At 37.5% G+C, this 18,450-nt stretch overlaps 1 protein-coding gene across 5 annotated transcripts in view; it reads left to right on the top strand.

Annotated features, from left to right (window-relative positions):
* LOC132282553 (serine/threonine protein phosphatase 2A 55 kDa regulatory subunit B beta isoform-like) overlaps nucleotides 1-17,405 on the top strand; it is a 37,130-nt gene extending 19,725 nt beyond the window's left edge. For 2 of the 5 annotated variants that reach the window (XM_059784274.1, XM_059784273.1), the window contains 4 exons: nucleotides 7,484-7,575; nucleotides 7,708-7,785; nucleotides 15,800-15,876; nucleotides 16,009-17,405. In XM_059784274.1, coding sequence (XP_059640257.1) covers nucleotides 7,484-7,575; nucleotides 7,708-7,785; nucleotides 15,800-15,876; nucleotides 16,009-16,145 — 384 coding nt within the window. In that variant the 3' untranslated portion in view covers nucleotides 16,146-17,405. Of the gene's footprint in view, nucleotides 1-7,483; nucleotides 7,602-7,707; nucleotides 7,786-15,799; nucleotides 15,877-16,008 lie in introns of all 5 variants that reach the window. The other 3 variants (XR_009471797.1, XM_059784276.1, XM_059784275.1) reach the window with 3 other exon arrangements.
* The last annotated feature ends 1,045 nt before the right edge of the window (nucleotides 17,406-18,450 follow it).

Genomic DNA, 18,450 nt, shown 5'->3' with positions numbered 1-18,450 from the left:
TTCGAACCTCGGAGAAGACTTCACCGATTAAAGGCAGGGGCTATCGTCCAATTATTTTGCCTCTCACTTCATCAAACTCGACATCGAGTCCAATGAGAAACTTGAAGATGCGGTTGTCTTCCACCTTCTTTTGTAATGGTTGCAATCTTCAGGCGATTTCCACTCATAATCGCTGAACAAATCAAGGTGCAAACGTTTTAGAGAGTTGAAATATTTTGTAACACTGTTATCTCCTTGACGGATCTCTCCGAGTTTCAGCGTTAGTTCATAGACTTGAGACTGATTTCCCAGGTCTGAATACATTTGGTTGACATTGTCCCAGAGTTCTTTTGCTGTGTGGTAACACATATAATTAGAACTGATGTCCTCCTCCAGAGAATTCACCAACCAGGTCATCACCATCGAATTCTCTGCATCCCAAGTTGAGTAGGATGGATCTTCAGGTTTCGGTTCCTTCTTTTCTCCTGTCAAGTAGCCGATTTTGCCTCTGCCTCGGATGTACATCCGCACAGACTGGGACCAGCGAAGGAAGTTTTCACCGTTTAGCCGAATTTTGGTAATTTGGACCGAGTGTGTCTGAGAGTTTTGGACTTGGGACTCAAAGGTCTTGGTCTTGGACTCAGGGTCGTCATCAGACATGGTGATTAGGTTGTTTGGAGAAGAGAAAAAAAAAAGAAGAGACGACTAGGGGTTTTTTTTTTTCCAGAAGAATCGGTAAGTTGCTTTGATACCAAATAGGCGATTTCAAGATTGAAAAGAATTTGTATATTGCCGTACTAAGAATGGTTTACAATGCTTTTGTTAAATAGGAAATACAAGGAGCTAAAAAAAGGAAACTACAGGTTGTAACAGGAAACTACAGGCTGTGATTACAGGCTGTAACTACAGGCTGTACACTAACATAATTTCCTAATCTTAGTCATTGTCTATCTATATTTACACTCCTATCATATCCCCTAAAATCTGGTCTTGTTAAAACCGAATATCTCTAATTCAACAGTAACCATTGGTGGTTCTGTTTGATGGTTGAGATGGTTAATATTGGAGTTTATATTATTTTTTGGCCGCGGGGTATGCATTCATAATTTAGGTCAATCTTAAGTTTCTTAGGGTAACCGTAATAGAAACAAGTGAAAGCCTAGAGAACTTGTGCAAGCTTTTCTTTGGGTAACATCAATTGTGTGCTTCATTTTTTCGCTACAAAAGGCATTTTATATTTTTTTTTTGTGATATTTATTGGGTGTTTGAATAGTAGAGCTACTTCTTGTCATTGAGGTAGGAGTCTTATCCAAAAGTCGACCTTAGCTCAGTGGAAAGAGCAGAGGACTAATCCTCTAGGTCACTGGTTCAATTCTGGCAGGTCGAGTGATTTGTTTCTAGATAAAAACTTTAGCCTTTGTACCATGAGTCAAAAAATGATGAACAGATCCATAGCTTTCTCTACAGAAATGCGTAGTTTTTATTTTTTATTTTAGCTGTGAACATCTTTGATTTTGCTTAATTAATGTATACTATAAGAAACTCTAAGCACAGGATTACTCATTACCGTATTCAGACAAATGCTTTCCTTGAATTTTATATATCAGATTGCCAATTTATAAAGTATTTACCCAAAAAGCAAAATTGATTCTGTTTAAAATAGTTTTAGTTCTTTCTTTACTTAAAAAGAAGCATGAGAAGCAATTTGTTTTCAAGTTGGGGACATTCTGAACAGTTGGTTAATATTACTATGGTTCATGAGATTTCAAAGATAGCATTCTCGATTATGTATTTACGTTAACCTGAATTTTAAGGTATTGGGTTTAACGCTCTAGGACAAACATTGAAGATTCATGGGAGCTTCCAAACCTCCAAACTTTATGACAACTGAATGCCAAAGTTGAACCAAGATTTAGTTGGGGAAAAAGAAAGTTGAACTAAGATTTCTCAATGTACAAGCAACTGCCCTTCTACTTCTTTTGAGATTGACATCAGAAGCATAAGTTACATTATCTTGATTGTATTGCCCACTATAAAATCTGCTGAAGGTTGTAAGACAGTTGGGTTCAAAGCTCCACCTGAATCGAATACCTTAACCTGATGCTCATAGACCAAGGGAAGGAAAAGTAAGAGAGAGAAGGGGGGGGGGGGGGGGGGGGGGGGGGGGGGGGGGTTGTGGTGGTGTGGGAGTTTGTGGCTTGAAGTTATGAAAAAGGATCCTGGGTAAATGGAGGAGCACTTCTTTGATCCTAATTCCAAAATCCACTTGCATTCCCTGATACCCATGTAACAAATAGCATTAAGAAGGTGAGTACTACAGAATCATTCAAATTTCTTCTAATTTAGGATACTTATTTGGATTCACTTGAGAAGTTTAGCTCCCAAGATATTCTGAGTCATCCATTTCATCAGGTGTTGGAAATGGTGGCAAAGTGAAAAACACTTGAGAGTCCCTAGAAAGAGAAAACTACTAGAGAACAATTAGTAATATGGCCCAAATTCAACTTAGGGCTTCTAAGGAGTTCATAATATATTAGTTGGATGACATTACTGTAATTTGTTTAGTTCTGAGGGCATTGTCCAAGTACTACAGCACTTGAAAGTTTTGTCAGATCAATTATTGCAACATCAATGCCAACCCTGTTTGTATGGGATAAAGGCAAGGATGATGAATTACTGCAACATCGACAATTTTCTATTGATTTAATATTCTCCAATTTCTTGATGTGGACCCATAAAATTTTGAATTTTAAAAAATTAATATTTTCTGGTTCTTAAATTTTTTGAAGTTCTATATCAATTAAAATCTCCTTTCTTATACATTTCTTTTTTATTCTAGAGTTCCTAAAACTTATTATTACCTGTTCTTCTGAACTTTTTCATACTATTTGTGTCATTATTGTCAAAAACCTAATATTTCATTCCTCAAATCATACGTTTTGTGAAGGTTTGCATTTGAAAATTTCTCAAAATAATCGAAGGCAAAGCCCCAAAAAATCTGACTAATAATGAAAAATAATGGGCCAAATGTAATGCTACATAACTCAAGAATTTTCGTTGGAATTTTATTGGAACCCTATAAATTTTGCCTTGGGCCTCGAATTGTATTGAGCCGGCTGGCCCCAAGTATGAAGCTAGTGGGTGGACAGTGATCAGTGGAAGTGAGGGAAGCATGTATGGAGCAAAAGAGGAAGGCAATCGTTGAATAAGGAGTAGGGCAAAAAGCTGCTTTACTCAACAAAGCCTTGTCCGTAGTTTTTAAGGTTTGCAACATAAATCATGTTTTGCCATTCTGCTATATCTAAGACAATAATTTCAGTTAACCACACACAATCATATCTTTCTTTACTATTTTAATCCACGTTTATAATAGATCTTATTCCTCCCTTAGCATACCGTCAATGTGAGCAACATTACCAGGGAACTTGGAGCTTTTGTACCATCAGGAGGTCGTTGGCAGTGTCTTGACTCTAGGGTGTGGGTTCCATCTTCTCAGGGTTGATTTGATGTCCGGTCTCTTTATAGATGCGTTGTTCGAGGGGATCCTTTCTTGTGGAAAGCGGTTTGGCGTTCGAAGGCCCCTCTCAAGGTGGCATTTTTTGTGTCAACAGCTGTGTTAGGGTGCATTCCGACTTTGGATAACCTGAGGAGGAGGAGGCAGGTTGTCAATTGGTGCTGCATGTGTAAGAGAGATGAGGAGACGGTCGATCATCTTCTTTTGCTTTGCCCTGTGGCTTGGGACAGCTGGCGATTATTATTACTTTGTTTGGGGTTCATTGGGTTATGCCCAAGTCCCTAAGACCTTTGGTGGAGACTTGGAGAGGGTGTATAGCGGGTGCTCAAGCCCGAGATTATTGGAGGATTGTGCCCTTATGCGTTTGGTGATGCTTAGAAATAGATCTTTCAAAGGAAAGGAAACTCCTATTGGGGCGCTGAAGTTCTCTATTATTAGCACCCTTTTTGTTGGGTTCTAGGGAAAATTGTAAATCCATGGAGGAGATTGTTGATATTTTCAGCTCTTTGAGTGTTTAGAGGCCCTATTTGGCCTTGTGTAGTTTTTGTGGGATGTGTTCCCCTTTTGAATTGCTCTTTAACACATTTTACTTATCAAAAAAAAAAAAGAAAAAAGAAAAATGTTTTGGCTCACTAGTTGCCAAAAGAAGGCCATTAGCCAGTGTTTGCCTTGGGTATGCAATGTACTAGGAGTGCGGTTTGATACAGATCTAATCTTTGACATTTTCTTCCGGAATTGATTGCTCTCAAGTCTCAAATTCAAATCCCCATCCTTATGCTTGGCAAGTCAATTATTCTGTCCAATAAACAACCTTCTTCTTTTTTTTATTTTTTTTCAAATTATGAGTTGAGGAAGCGAAAGTGAGTTCTAAAAGGGTGACTGAGCTGAGTGGGTAGAATATTTATTAGCAGAGGCAAAGGAGCAACAACAAGAAAAGTTGGGCTATAAATGATGTGGCAAGAGGAGGACCATAATTAATTTTGATCTTCAAAGAAGTTCAATTATACAAAGAAACACAACGGTTCAGATTGCAGAACACTTCAAAAAGTCAATACTGTATAAAAATCACTTAATGGGCAAGTCAAGGTTTGAAAGTTGTGTAGTTTGTGTAGTTTGTGCAGAGGCAGAAATGTATTGGGGTTTATGGGTGAAATGGGGTTTGAATTAGCCAGGATTCGGAGCTAATGAGTTGTTGGGTATCCAGAAAATATGTTGCTGAAGTTTTTCTAGACTTTTCACGATCAAAAGGTTTTGTATATCAGGGAAACGGCCTAAAGATACAAAGAGTTAAATAAGAAGGGTTATGAGGTTTAAAAGATATGGAAGACAAGGGTTAGTTATGGTTAGAATAATTAAAATGGAAGTGCAAAGGCTGCCGGTTCACTCTTTTTATAACTAGATTAGGGTTCCAAAGTTAATAACGTTAACTTCTCAAACTCTATAACTAACAAAGGCCACACGTATAAGATCATGAACACAACTAAGAATTTGTGGTAAGATATTCATGTGTTATGCATATAGGGTGCAAGTGCATGTTTAAGCCACTATTCATCTTACTTAAATTTGAGAATGCATATAGGGTGTAAATGCAAATTTTTTTGTGTTAGATTCTTTTGATTTTGGAAAATTAGGATACAAAGACACTAATATGGTGTCCTTGCTTCTTTTGAGAACCATGGCTTGTTGAGGAGTCCTTTCATTTGACTCGTGGATTGTTTGGGATATCAATCGACTCTTCTTTCTCCAAATTAGAAATCCACTTACCTTTCGATTCATTGATTTACCATTTTCTAAAATTTAGGCTAAGCTTAGCATTAGTAAAAGCATTGAAATAAGCAATTGATAAAAGCCTTTCTTGATGAGATTTTGGGAAATCAGTGTGGGTTTTCTGTAACGTCCCACTCCACCACATGCTATGATATTATCCGCTTTGAGCCCGAGAATATATGGTTTTGTTCTGTCATGCAGATTACCAATCCTACATACCATTTGGAGATTACCAATCTATTGCCTTTGGGCCCGAGAATATATGCTATCAAAGGCAAAGCCCCAAAGACCTCATACCATTTGGAGATTACCAATCCTACATATATAGCACTTGCCCTTTCCACACGCAAGCGATGTGGGATCGTGCAGCCGTAGCCTGCTAACATGTTACTCGCACCCGCCCACAAGGTCGCCGCAATCCACCCCCCTAAGAGGCCCGATGTTCTTGTCGGCACACTTACGGCCCGGTCAGATACCATTTGTAACGACCCACTTCACCACGTGGTATGATATTGTCCGCTTTATGCCCGAGTCAGCACGGTTTTGTTCTTGGGTTTCACCCCAAAAAGTCTCATACCATTTGAAGATTACCAATTCTATAAGTAGTTAGCCAAAAATGACCATCTTATAGAATTTTCCTTTTTACTTATTCCAATAATATTTTCAATTTCTTAAAGGATTCTAAACTTTTGTGGGATAGGAGCGGAAAGGATGCAGTTGTCAGTTGTGCATATTGTCAATAGCATGGGTGGAGGTGATTTCATTGCGCGGTTCGTGATAGGGAGTTTTAGGCCTTGATAGAGCTTTAGGTGAAAAAAAGAGGTGAGTTCAAGAGCTCCAAAGAGTGGGAGGTTTCTAAGCAAGTCATATACAAGGTCTTATGTGGACGTATGAGGTCCTTTTTCCTTAAAAAGTATTAAGGGTGTAAGGTACCTTCTAGGTGGGATTTTTTGTGTGGTCGCCTGCTCATATTGGTGGATCATCTTCTAATTCATTGTAGAGCAACTCAAGAAGTTTGGATCTTATTGTCGGTCTTGTTTGGGATGACATGGTTGTTCCCTATATCAATGGTGGGTTTACTTCGTAGTGGGAGAGGTGGTAAAGTTGGGCACATAAAAAAAGAAGGCACATGATGCTGCTATCGTTTGTTTGATGTGGTGTATGGGGGGAAAGGAATAGGCTATCACTTCAAGGGGAGAAGGAGCTGTTTTATATGGGACTTCTTTTGGATTACATTGAATATTTGATTCTTTTGCTTATACTTTTGGGTATATAGGTTCTATACATACATCATGTGTATATATAGGCTGTTATTATTTATGTCGAAAAGTTCCACATCATAGTGCTGAATATTGAAATGTGTGACCATGCTTATGTTTGTATCAGAAAAAAAAAAATGATTTTACAATATAGTTCTTAGTTTTTATTTATTTATTTATTTTTATTTTTATCAAATTTTATCCTACTCTTCTATATTATTGTAATTCCTTTGGGTGCATTTTGTAAGAATGATATTAGATAATGCTTCATGTGTTGTTAGTCCACCCAATCAAACTCAAGACAAAAATACAAAGCATACAATCAGCCATAGAAAGTAAGGCCAAGCTCAATAGAATGCAAAGTCAGGATTGGCATTTGGTGTAATGGTGTCCAAAGCAGCAAAGTAGAGAGGCAAAAGTAGAAGCACCTTTGTTCTGCAACTTCCTACTAAAAGTGCACCAAGTCAATGTCAAGTTGCCTCTTGACCTGTTTCCATGAAGTCAATATTCTCAGTTGTTCTACTATTAGATAAATCATTGCCTCTTGAAGAGAATTGGTACTGTTGAAATCCAAAACTACCAAACTGAAAGCATCCTATCTTAAGTAGAGCTTCAAAAGGGTCATTGTTGAGACGAACAACTCAAAATACTCTATTTTAGCAGTCCTTGTGGAATGCATAGAATGCTTGGATGCATACTGCATGTAAATTACATCGGTGCAACTATACATCATTGTGTTGAGCTTCACCTGTTGATGATAGCCCCTGAACATAATTCCTTAAAGATTGGTTAATGGGTTCATATCGGATTAAGGATTCCCTAATCCAAGACAAAGATGTATCCTCCAAACAAGCAATGTACTGTGATGTTCTTAATTTGTAAATTTCTTTCCTTGTATTTTACTAGAAAGCCATTTGCATTCTCATGTCTTCCTATAGCTGACAACTTACCTTGTATTGCACAGTTTTCTGATTTGTATAATACCGATGCCATATTTGATAAATTTGACTGCTGCGTCAGTGGAGATGGACTTGATTTTGCAACTGGTTCTTATAGGTTTGTCCTTCCTACTGAAACTAGAGGTGCATGTCAACACATGGGAACCTTGTCATCTAGCAGCTTTTTCTTGAATCTTACATGTCAAGTCATGCAGATCTATTGACTCTTGATCTTCTCTTAATATTTTAGCAATCTTTTGCATATTTTTTCATATGGAGTCGGAGGTGAAGAAGCGATCACTGTAGAGGCAAGCAGAAGTCCTAACAGGTAGTCTTTCCTTTTCATTTTCTCAATTCACTGACCAATAAAACATAAATTACCTTATTAAACCTTTTTTATTGAATAGTAATTGTTCTAGTTGATGTTTGTGAAGACTTCTAGGTTTTTTTTCTTTTTCTTTTTAATTTTGTTTCTTTTTCCCTTAGGAATTAGTGTAGCTTTTGTAGTATCATCTTCAGGCCATATGGGTAGGCTGTCCTGTCCTGAAGTCCGTGTGCTCATTCTGGCCCAGCCTGAAAGCAACTAAAAGTGTTTTCCTTATTCAGAAAATAAATAAATAATCAGTGTTAAGTAATATATATAATTAACAAGTGTGCAAATGGTTAGGATTATGTTATTGGATTGATTTTGTTACAAGATGGTCTTCTTAGAGATGATTGGATACATAAGTGGATTGATTATGTAATGTTATAATTTCTCACAAACTTATTAAAAAAAGGAAAAAATGGATAAGTCACATGATCAAGAAAATTTGCTGAAACCAGTAAAACCTTTTCATCTAAGTTCATTGATATCTTCTTTTTACAGAGCAAACTGACTTCGATTCCTGAATGATCCACATCACTTCTACTTCTAATATAACAAAAATTCCTTATTGTGTGGTAAAAGGTGAGTCATTTTGTACTTATCAAAAAAAAAAAAAAAGGTGAGTCATTTTGAAGTTAAAAAAAAAAAAAGGAAAATCAGATTATGGTCTTCTATCATAGATTGGCCCCAGATACATGGTCCAAGTATTATTCTTTTCTGTTTATTTTTATTTTTTCCACTATTACTGAATCAAATGATCATACTAATACAGATCATCATGGTTAAAGAATGAATCCGGAGTGGATCCCATGTTGCTTTAATGTTGGTTTCAAACTAGAGAAGTAAATTTATAAAAGTGGACTTTAGTGATTAGAGCTAGAGTCATGCACCTGTCTTAAAATTTATAAGAGGCTGACTTTACTGATGAATGTGAAAGTCATGCGCATTATCATTTTTGGTTCTGAACTTGTAAGAATCTTTAAATCAGAACTCAGCTAGTGCTTTAAGCAGGACTTTTTGTTGTAAGGCTATTGAATCAGAGAATCCCCTCTTTCGGTTTTGCTTGCGAATCTACTAGCTCTAGTTGCAAGTCTGTTACTGGAGATTTAGTGACGGAGAGGAGAGAAAGACCAGAATATAAAAATGAATCTCAAAAAGGTCTGTTCCCACACTCAGGCTTGTGACTTTTTAGGTTTCAAGTAAAAGGTATATATCTATACATCAAAGTTTGATCTTCTTTATCCGGGCCATAACTTTATGTATTCTACTCCCTTGGAAGTAGTTGCAGATCTGTCTTAAATCCTCAGCTAATGATTCTTCAATCTCAATTTTTTTAGAGGGAATATAGTGACATTGGTTTTGTTAAGGGTTTTAGAGTGGGTAGAGATTTAGACCATCAGATGGAGATTTCCCATTTACTCTTTGCAGATGACACCCTGGTTTTCTGTTATGCTGATGTGTCTCAACTTCGACACTTGAGGTGTGTTCTGACTTGTTTTCAGGCAGTTTCCGGGCTAAAGGTCAATGTGACAAAGAGTGTGCTTGTCCCAGTAGGGAATGTTCCGGATATTTCCTCTTTAGCTGCAGTCCTTGGATGCAGAGTGAGCTAATTCCCTATTTCTTATTTGGGTTTGCCCCTAGGGGTCTCTTCTAGTTTAGTGGGGAGTTGGGATTCTGTGATTGACAGGTACGCGAAGAGATTAGCAGGTTGGAAGAAGCAATACTTGTCAAAAGGGGGTAAAGTTACTCTTATAAAGAGCACCTTGTCGAGCCTTCCCACTTATTTTCTCTCTATGTTCCAAATCCCTTGTTCCATTGCAGACAGAATTGAAAAAATTCAAAGGGATTTCCTTTGGGGTGGTAAGGGCGATGAGTTCTAGTACCACCTTATCAAATGGGAGGATGTTTGTAAGCCTGTGAAATTGGGTGGACTTGGTATAAGACGTTTAGTTCCTTTCAATCAAGCTCTCTTGGGTAAGTGGTTATGGAGATTTGGGAGGGAAAGACATCGACCATGGCGCAGGCTAGTCTCTTGTCGGTTTGGCGAAGAGGCTGGTGGTTGGTCTACGCGTCCGGTTACCCTAGCGGGAGGAGTAGGGATGTGGAAGGCTATTCGGAAAGGATGGGATGTTTTTTCGGCTCATATCAGATTCAAACTCCATGACGGATGTTGCATTTGGTTTTGGGAAGATCTCTGGTGTGGGGATCAGTCACTTTCTCGTACTTTTCCAAGATTATATAGTATTGCCATTAATAAACACGCCTACATAGTCGATTGCTATAGGCTTGATAGCAGCGGGATTATATGGGATGTGCATTTTCGGCGCTCTTTTCAGGATTGGGAGATGGACGAGGTATGTGTTTTTTTGGATCTTCTGTATCGACAGGAGGGCGTTGGCAGAGGTAATGATGTTTTAAGTTGGGTTCCCTCTTCTCATGGTCGTTTCGAAGTTAGATCTTTGTTCTTATGTTTGTCAAATTTTGTTAATCGAGACTTCCCGTGGAAAACTATTTGGCGGTCTATGGCTCCAACTAGGGTGGCTTTCTTTGTTTGGACTGCTTTCAATCAAGCTCTCTTGGGTAAGTGGTTATGGAGATTTGGGAGGGAAAGACATCGACCATGGCGCAGGCTAGTCTCTTGTCGGTTTGGCGAAGAGGCTGGTGGTTGGTCTACGCGTCCGGTTACCCTAGCGGGAGGAGTAGGGATGTGGAAGGCTATTCGGAAAGGATGGGATGTTTTTTCGGCTCATATCAGATTCAAACTTCATGACGGATGTTGCATTCGGTTTTGGGAAGATCTCTGGTGTGGGGATCAGTCACTTTCTCGTACTTTTCCAAGATTATATAGTATTGCCATTAATAAACACGCCTACATAGTCGATTGCTATAGGCTTGATAGCAGCGGGATTATATGGGATGTGCATTTTCGGCGCTCTTTTCAGGATTGGGAGATGGACGAGGTATGTGTTTTTTTGGATCTTCTGTATCGACAGGAGGGCGTTGGCAGAGGTAATGATGTTTTAAGTTGGGTTCCCTCTTCTCATGGTCGTTTCGAAGTTAGATCTTTGTTCTTATGTTTGTCAAATTTTGTTAATCGAGACTTCCCGTGGAAAACTATTTGGCGGTCTATGGCTCCAACTAGGGTGGCTTTCTTTGTTTGGACTGCTTTCAATCAAGCTCTCTTGGGTAAGTGGTTATGGAGATTTGGGAGGGAAAGACATCGACCATGGCGCAGGCTAGTCTCTTGTCGGTTTGGCGAAGAGGCTGGTGGTTGGTCTACGCGTCCGGTTACCCTAGCGGGAGGAGTAGGGATGTGGAAGGCTATTCGGAAAGGATGGGATGTTTTTTCGGCTCATATCAGATTCAAACTTCATGACGGATGTTGCATTCGGTTTTGGGAAGATCTCTGGTGTGGGGATCAGTCACTTTCTCGTACTTTTCCAAGATTATATAGTATTGCCATTAATAAACACGCCTACATAGTCGATTGCTATAGGCTTGATAGCAGCGGGATTATATGGGATGTGCATTTTCGGCGCTCTTTTCAGGATTGGGAGATGGACGAGGTATGTGTTTTTTTGGATCTTCTGTATCGACAGGAGGGCGTTGGCAGAGGTAATGATGTTTTAAGTTGGGTTCCCTCTTCTCATGGTCGTTTCGAAGTTAGATCTTTGTTCTTATGTTTGTCAAATTTTGTTAATCGAGACTTCCCGTGGAAAACTATTTGGCGGTCTATGGCTCCAACTAGGGTGGCTTTCTTTGTTTGGACTGCCATGTGGGGAAAGATTCTGACAATTGATAATTTGAGAAAAAGGGGCAATTGTATAGTTAATCGCTGTTGTCTATGCAAGGTTGGCGAGGAGTCCGTTAACCACCTCTTTTTGCATTGTCCTGTGGCGACTGACTGTTGGAATCTTATTGTTAGGTTGTTTGGCATGTGTTGGGTTATGCCACGATCTACTAAGGAATTGATTCATATTTGGAGAGGTTGTCGAGTGAGAAGAAACGTTCGCGAGTTCTGGAGAATTGTTCCACATTGCGTATGGTGGTGCATTTGGAAGGAGAGAAACAGCAGAATGTTTGAAGGAAAAGAGTCGCCTACGGAAACGATCAAACTTTACATTCTTCGTTCTCTCTTCAATTATGTGAAGATGAGCTTTTGTTCTTCTTCATATGATTTAATTACTTTTCTGGATTCTTTGGGGCCTTAGCTCCGGTTCCACTTTTGTAATTGGGACGCGTTCTCCTTTTGAACGCCTTTTTTAATATTATTTTTACTTATCAAAAAAAAAAAAAATATAGTGACATTAAAATAATTGGGTGGTTATGAAGGACACGTAGAAATCTAACGGGATGTCTATTCCATTCCTTTTTTTGTTTTGTCAGAATATATATATATATATATATATATATATATATGCATCTATAAATGTATTTGTTGGAGGAGCAGAAGCACACAAATACATAAATCCAATGAAAGCCAACAAAGCAATCACATACAAACACAAAAGATACATGGTTCAGCCAAAACCAGCCTACATCCATGGATGAAAAGAGATTCCATTATGATTCGTAGAGATATTACAACAAGAGAGTAACAATAGAGTATCAACACCACGCACATATCTTTTCACCATGTACCACTCCACGAGTCGCTACTAATGTCACTGGTGTTTTTCCTACTCTACCAACCTGCATACTACCTCTGCCCATCAACTCCCGCGTGATACTACATATCTCTCCATCTCATAAGTCTCAACTCACAACATATGTGCCTATTTATAGAGTTACAAACACAATTCCTTGTTGGACAAGGATTACAATTCCTTGTTGGACAAGGATTACAATTCCTTATAGGCCAAGACTTGCCAAACAAGAAATTACCTAATAGAATGCAACTCTAAAATAGAATTCTAATTAGAATAGGAATTTGAGACACAATTTCCAACAATCTCCACCTTGGCTCAAATTCTATCCAGCCAATCATCGCTTCCACGACATTGACCATGACAATTCTTTTCCACCTTCGGTCTTGACGATACTCTTGCAAAACTCTGAATTGTCCACATTATACATTGATCGACTAGTCAAACCTCTAAGGCCCACCTTGACTACTCGAGCTTCATGCCATGTAACCAAGCCAATTGACTCCACCTACAATTGAAGCCCGTTGCAGCACATGTTGAGACTTCTTGTGTTTTCTAGATTTCCTTCACCTTTGGCTCTGATACCAATTTGTTGGAGCAGCGGAAGTGCACAGATACATAAATCCAATGAAAGCTAACAAAGCAATCACATACAAACACAAAAGTTACATGGTTCATCCAAAACCGACCTACGTCCATAGATGAGAAGAGATTACACTATGATTCGTGGAGATATTACAACAATAGAATACCAGCACCACATACATGTCATTTCACCATGTATCACTCCACGAGTCTATTTCCTCGCTACCAGTGTCACCGATGTTTTTCCTACTCTACCAACCCACATACTACCTCTACCCATCAACTCTCTCATGAGACAACATATGTACCTATTTATAGAGTTACAAACACAATTTCTTGTTGGACAAGGATTACAATTCCTTAAAAGGCCAAGACTTGCCAAACAAGAAATTACCTAACATAATACAACTCTAAAATAGAATTCTAATTAGAATAGGAATTTGAGACACAATTTCCAACAGTATCATTTGTCTATCTCTTGAGCACATTTAAAGGGTACATGTATGGAATGACTCTTCTTAAGTTTTCAGTAACCCTATCTTTAGCAAGGAGCCTTTTTCATAAGGCTTGTGCAGCTGTGCTAGGCGCTCACATTTTTTGGCTTCCCTAAAATCTAGAACTTGTAAGTTGGTTAGCACATGCTCGCAATGAGTCTCAAGGACATTGGCTTCCACCAACAGTGAACTATAAAAGATCACATCCTATGCATATTCAACACTGTATCATGCAATTGATCCAGCTTCCCATTCTGGGAGATCCACTGGAGCTGGATTAATAACTGTAAAATGAAAAATTAAAAACCATAAACAATAAAGTGAACAAGTGAATAGCAAACTATAAGTGCTTTTGGGCTATGACATACTCACTTGACTTACAGGAACCTGGCTTGGCCTCCTTAGAGAGATTCTGTAGACTTGGCTGTCTATAGGGCTATGATTAGGCACGCATAGCTTTGTGGTTAGAGATTGAGTTGATGCGTAGGAGCACATATATCCTTGGGAGAGAATGTTCCCAATACACTTTGTTCTGGATGCTCTTGGGCCAATATACTACATGCTAATAATGGTCATTTTGATGTCGTCTACCAGAATTGCTAGTGGTGGCCAACGGCCATTCGATCAAGTCCATCCCTTGAAGTTGTACATGCCCAGTAGGAGTAAGTCTTCCAGCTATTTACAGAATTGACAGGGGAGTTCGTGAATGATCTATCTCAATCATAATGGACCTCTCCCAACTACTGATAGCAAAGCCACCAAGGAGCGCATGCGAGGATTGGTAGGATGCTGTAGCTTTTAGAGGGAGTTTTTGATCCTCGTGGAGGCATTTGAAAAGGCTTTCTAAGGTGCTTCCCTCCCTTCAATGTTGTGAAATAGAAGTTACAGTCTTTTTGAAACAATCTTCAAACCTGATCCTGCCTTCAAATCAACAATAACCGGCCAAATTATCCTCCTATGATAAAAGGATATAGAAGCAGATTTAGCAGTAGGAGCAAGTTGAACCGAATTATCACTTATCCCATTTAGGATGAGATCCAGCATCAAGTGTAGGAACTGCAGTTGCATCCCTTTGAAATAAAGATAGTTATGGTATAGCTAAAAAAAAAGGATAGTTATGGTATTGCCTTCTCATGTTATCAATCATTATACAAACTTGTTTCATATGCTGGGGAGATCTATAATTTGGGCCTTCCAATTAGTAAAAATCAGTATATGTTTCATTTGGTCGCTGTCTCTCTGGTGAGTGATCGTCATACCTCTCCTATTTCTTCAATGCGAGCATTAAGATTGTATTGTTTCAGAAAAAGCATTGGCAATGTCGGTTCATGATTTGTGGTACATTTCTCAATCTGTGTAGACCATCGCCCGGCAGCCCCACTAGGAGTTCTTTGAAAGATTTGTCTGCTTTTTAGTTAGTGTTAACATCATAGATTAAGACTAGTAAATTATCAATATGGTTCTAGCCCGATCCTTTCTAAGTTGTGATCAGTAACTACTAACTAGTTAGTGGATGTCATTACCAATGTGTGTGCGCGTGTCTGTGTCTATATAGCTTCCTCTTTGCACAAAAAGCACATTTTCAAGTTGGCCTGTGATATAATAATATAATTCTATTTTATTGTTTATACTTGAGGGGTCATTTCTTTATGCAATGGTTAAATTTTGGTCACTTGCCAAAAAATGGGCAAACACTTGGTCTGGAAAGCATGAGAATGCAGGTTTGAGTCTGAAGCAGCCACTTTGTGCACTAGTCAGTCCACCCGTCCAAGTACCTCATGAAGACGAGACCAACACTGTATATGGTTTTTCTTCACTTCTTAGCAGTAGCATATTGTATACAAGGGTTGTTTGGGCACTCATGGACAACCCATCTTAACTGGAGTAAAATTCTTCACCCTGCATGCTGAAAGCTGAATCTATTTGCAAAGACATTATATTTGTTGGGATCCGTTTTTAGAAAAAGGCTCCCTTAGGGAGGAAGTTGATCATCAAATCAACAATGGATCATAAAGTGGCCCTATACTGAAAAACTTAAAGGACGCTACTGGTAGAAATTGTGGCAAGCTGAGGTTCTTCTATTATTGGGATCAAAATGAATCAATTTCTGCAAAATGAGCTTTCAAGTATTCATCAGATACCATAAGCCAGTAGAGACCCATACTTACTTTTACAGTAGGATATCCATACTCATCTTGCTTCAATCACATTCAATCGTGTTTTTTGTTCTTTTTGCTCCTTAAAATGCAGGAAGCCACATCTCCAAGCTGCTCCAAGAGCTAGAAGGTCATCACTAAGCAGCTTGTCACGTGCATTTTCCCGGGAAGGTTGCAGTTCCAAAATTTAAAAAATTTCCTCAGCTTCAGCATTTTTGCGATTTTAATACATTTTTAATTGTTTTGATCGTGGATATATTTTCAATTTAATCTCAGCTAAATATCGCACCTTTCTTTTTTCAGGGTATGAAAATGCTAGTTCGGGAAATAATGAATTTTCTTGCAACTTAAATTCTAAGCTACTGCATCTCGCTTGGCATCCAAGAACCAACTTGATTGCTTGTTCTGCGGGGAATAGCTTGTTCATGTATTATGCATAGTTAGTACCTTGTACCTAGATTCTAAGCGGCTGCATCTGTTAATTTTGATTGTTCTTCTGGTTTTTCAGATCTTACTTTGGGTATGCACAGTCTCTCCATCTATATACATGTACATATATAACTGTATAAGAGGTAGAATATCAACAAAATTTGTATGCATGAATTTGTCATTGTACAGCTGTGGTAGTGTTGTCCAAGTGGGAAAAGGGTCAGGCCTAAAGTGCCTTCCACCCTATTGATCCTAGTTGGATTCCCCCTCCCCCGAATAAGTACTAACCATTGTCGAGCTAAAAAAAAAAAAAATGTGATTGTACTTACCATTACCAAGAAATTATGAAAAGTATAACTCAATTTGTTCTAAACCATTCATGTGCACAGTGCATCTGGATGTCCCACATAATTTGGGGGATAGGATTTAGGGAAGAGGTTATTGGCACTTCTATGTGTAGATACTTTCTAACAATCTAGACACGCTTTGAAAATTGTGAGTATAGAGAGTACGCAAAGTGAATAATATTTACACAGTGAGCGAGTTGAGTGACAGATGGTATCATAGCGAATAGCGAATCTCCACGGGGAGCATAAACAAAGATGGTCCTTTTCATGTTATTATTAATCACCTTCATCTAATTTCTAAGAAATTCAAACGAGTCAGGCGGGTGCCCATTTTGAGGTACACACCCATTTAGTAGCATATGCGAACTTGCCAAAGTGTCATTCAGAATGGCTACCTGACGGTTGGTATGCTAACCTTCGAGGCACAATAATCAAAATAGTTTATAATTTTTAGAATACTTAAAAAATATATATAAAGAGTTCAATAAGAGCTGTTGTCAATTTTTAATAAAAATATTTTTTATATTTATATTTTTATTATTAATTGTCATATCAAGTCGATTGTAATGTAAAGTAAAAATTGTTAAGTACTTCCTTTGTTTCAAAATAGTTGGGTATCTTATATAAGTGTGACTCATAGTTTCAAAGTACCTAACTATTTTAGAACGGAGTGTATATTATTTTACTAATTTTTATTATCTAAACATAACGGCAAGGGACCTTCTAACCAATTACGTATTTTTGTAGGGACCCGGGACTCTTTTTCAACACACTGTAATAATTTTTTAATACATTAAATCCGATTAAAATAAGTAAATATAAATATAATGATGATTTTTAATACATTAAATTTGACTAAAGTAAATAAATATAAATATATTAAAAATAGATATAATGATATTAAAAAAAAAAAAAAAAAAAAAACCTACAGCACCAAGATTTAGAATACCCTCCATAGGATGCTTTCAAAGTTCAAACGAGACTGCATACTTCTGCAGGCTTTAAATCCAAAAGAAGCACTAGTTTTGTCTAAAGTAAATTTCAGAGATTCGTCTGGATTCTTCTAAAAGCGAAAAAGTACATAAAGACCTTTTTACAATGGCACAGATACTTTAAAAGAAGTTCATTAATTCCTTACTCTTTACAATCTCTTGATCAGAATAGCCATTCACAATTAGACATTGTTTGCATTCTTATTAGTGATATCAAATTAACCCATCCTCCGCTAAGATCATCAAAGTTCGGAATCCGTTATGATTAATAATTAATATATAAATAAAATTTTGTATTAATTAAAATTTGTAAATTTTTTATTTTATTTTTTATGATAATTATAAATTTTAACAACATTTTTGTTATTATCACTGTTAAATATTTGACTATAATTTTTCTTTTTCCTCACAAAATTTGTCTTAAATTTGTTCAACTTCGAATTATTTTTATTAAAAAATATGCATAGCGAGGGTGTCCCGAACCTGCCTTCTCGACGAATTCTGGCATGCCCAGTGAATTATTCTTACATTGAATTATTTAGTTAGTAATATGGGTTAAGGTTCACTTAAATGTAAAAATGGATAAAATCTAATGAGATTGTTATCTTTGCAAATTTTATTAATATTATTGTTTATTGTGAATTTTAAGATAAATCATTTTTAGTGAGGCTGAATAAGAAGGTTGGACTTGTGGTTTTGGTACAACCCAAACACGGATTTAAATTTTATTATAAAGCTATTAGGTTTGTAAAGTAAAAATTTAAGTGACTGAAAATATAATAGAAAGGAATGAAATTGATGAGTGGCGATAGAAGCTATTAATTTAGATAGTAAAAGGGTCCAAGAAAACGAAAACAAAAACAAAAACAAATATTTAGTTGTGAGGGAAAATTTGAGAAGAAAAAGGGGTTAAAAGAAAATTAATGGTAACTTGTGTGCAAAATATTAGTGAAAATTTTACAGAATTTCCAATTATA

This window comes from Cornus florida, unplaced genomic scaffold (assembly GCF_030987335.1).
Source record: "Cornus florida cultivar Cherokee Brave unplaced genomic scaffold, ASM3098733v1 CherokeeBrave_3.0.0_Hap2_Chr11, whole genome shotgun sequence".
NCBI lineage: Eukaryota > Viridiplantae > Streptophyta > Magnoliopsida > Cornales > Cornaceae > Cornus > Cornus florida.
The sequence above is the reverse complement of the archived record's forward strand: the minus strand, read 5'-3'. Positions and strand labels throughout refer to the sequence as shown.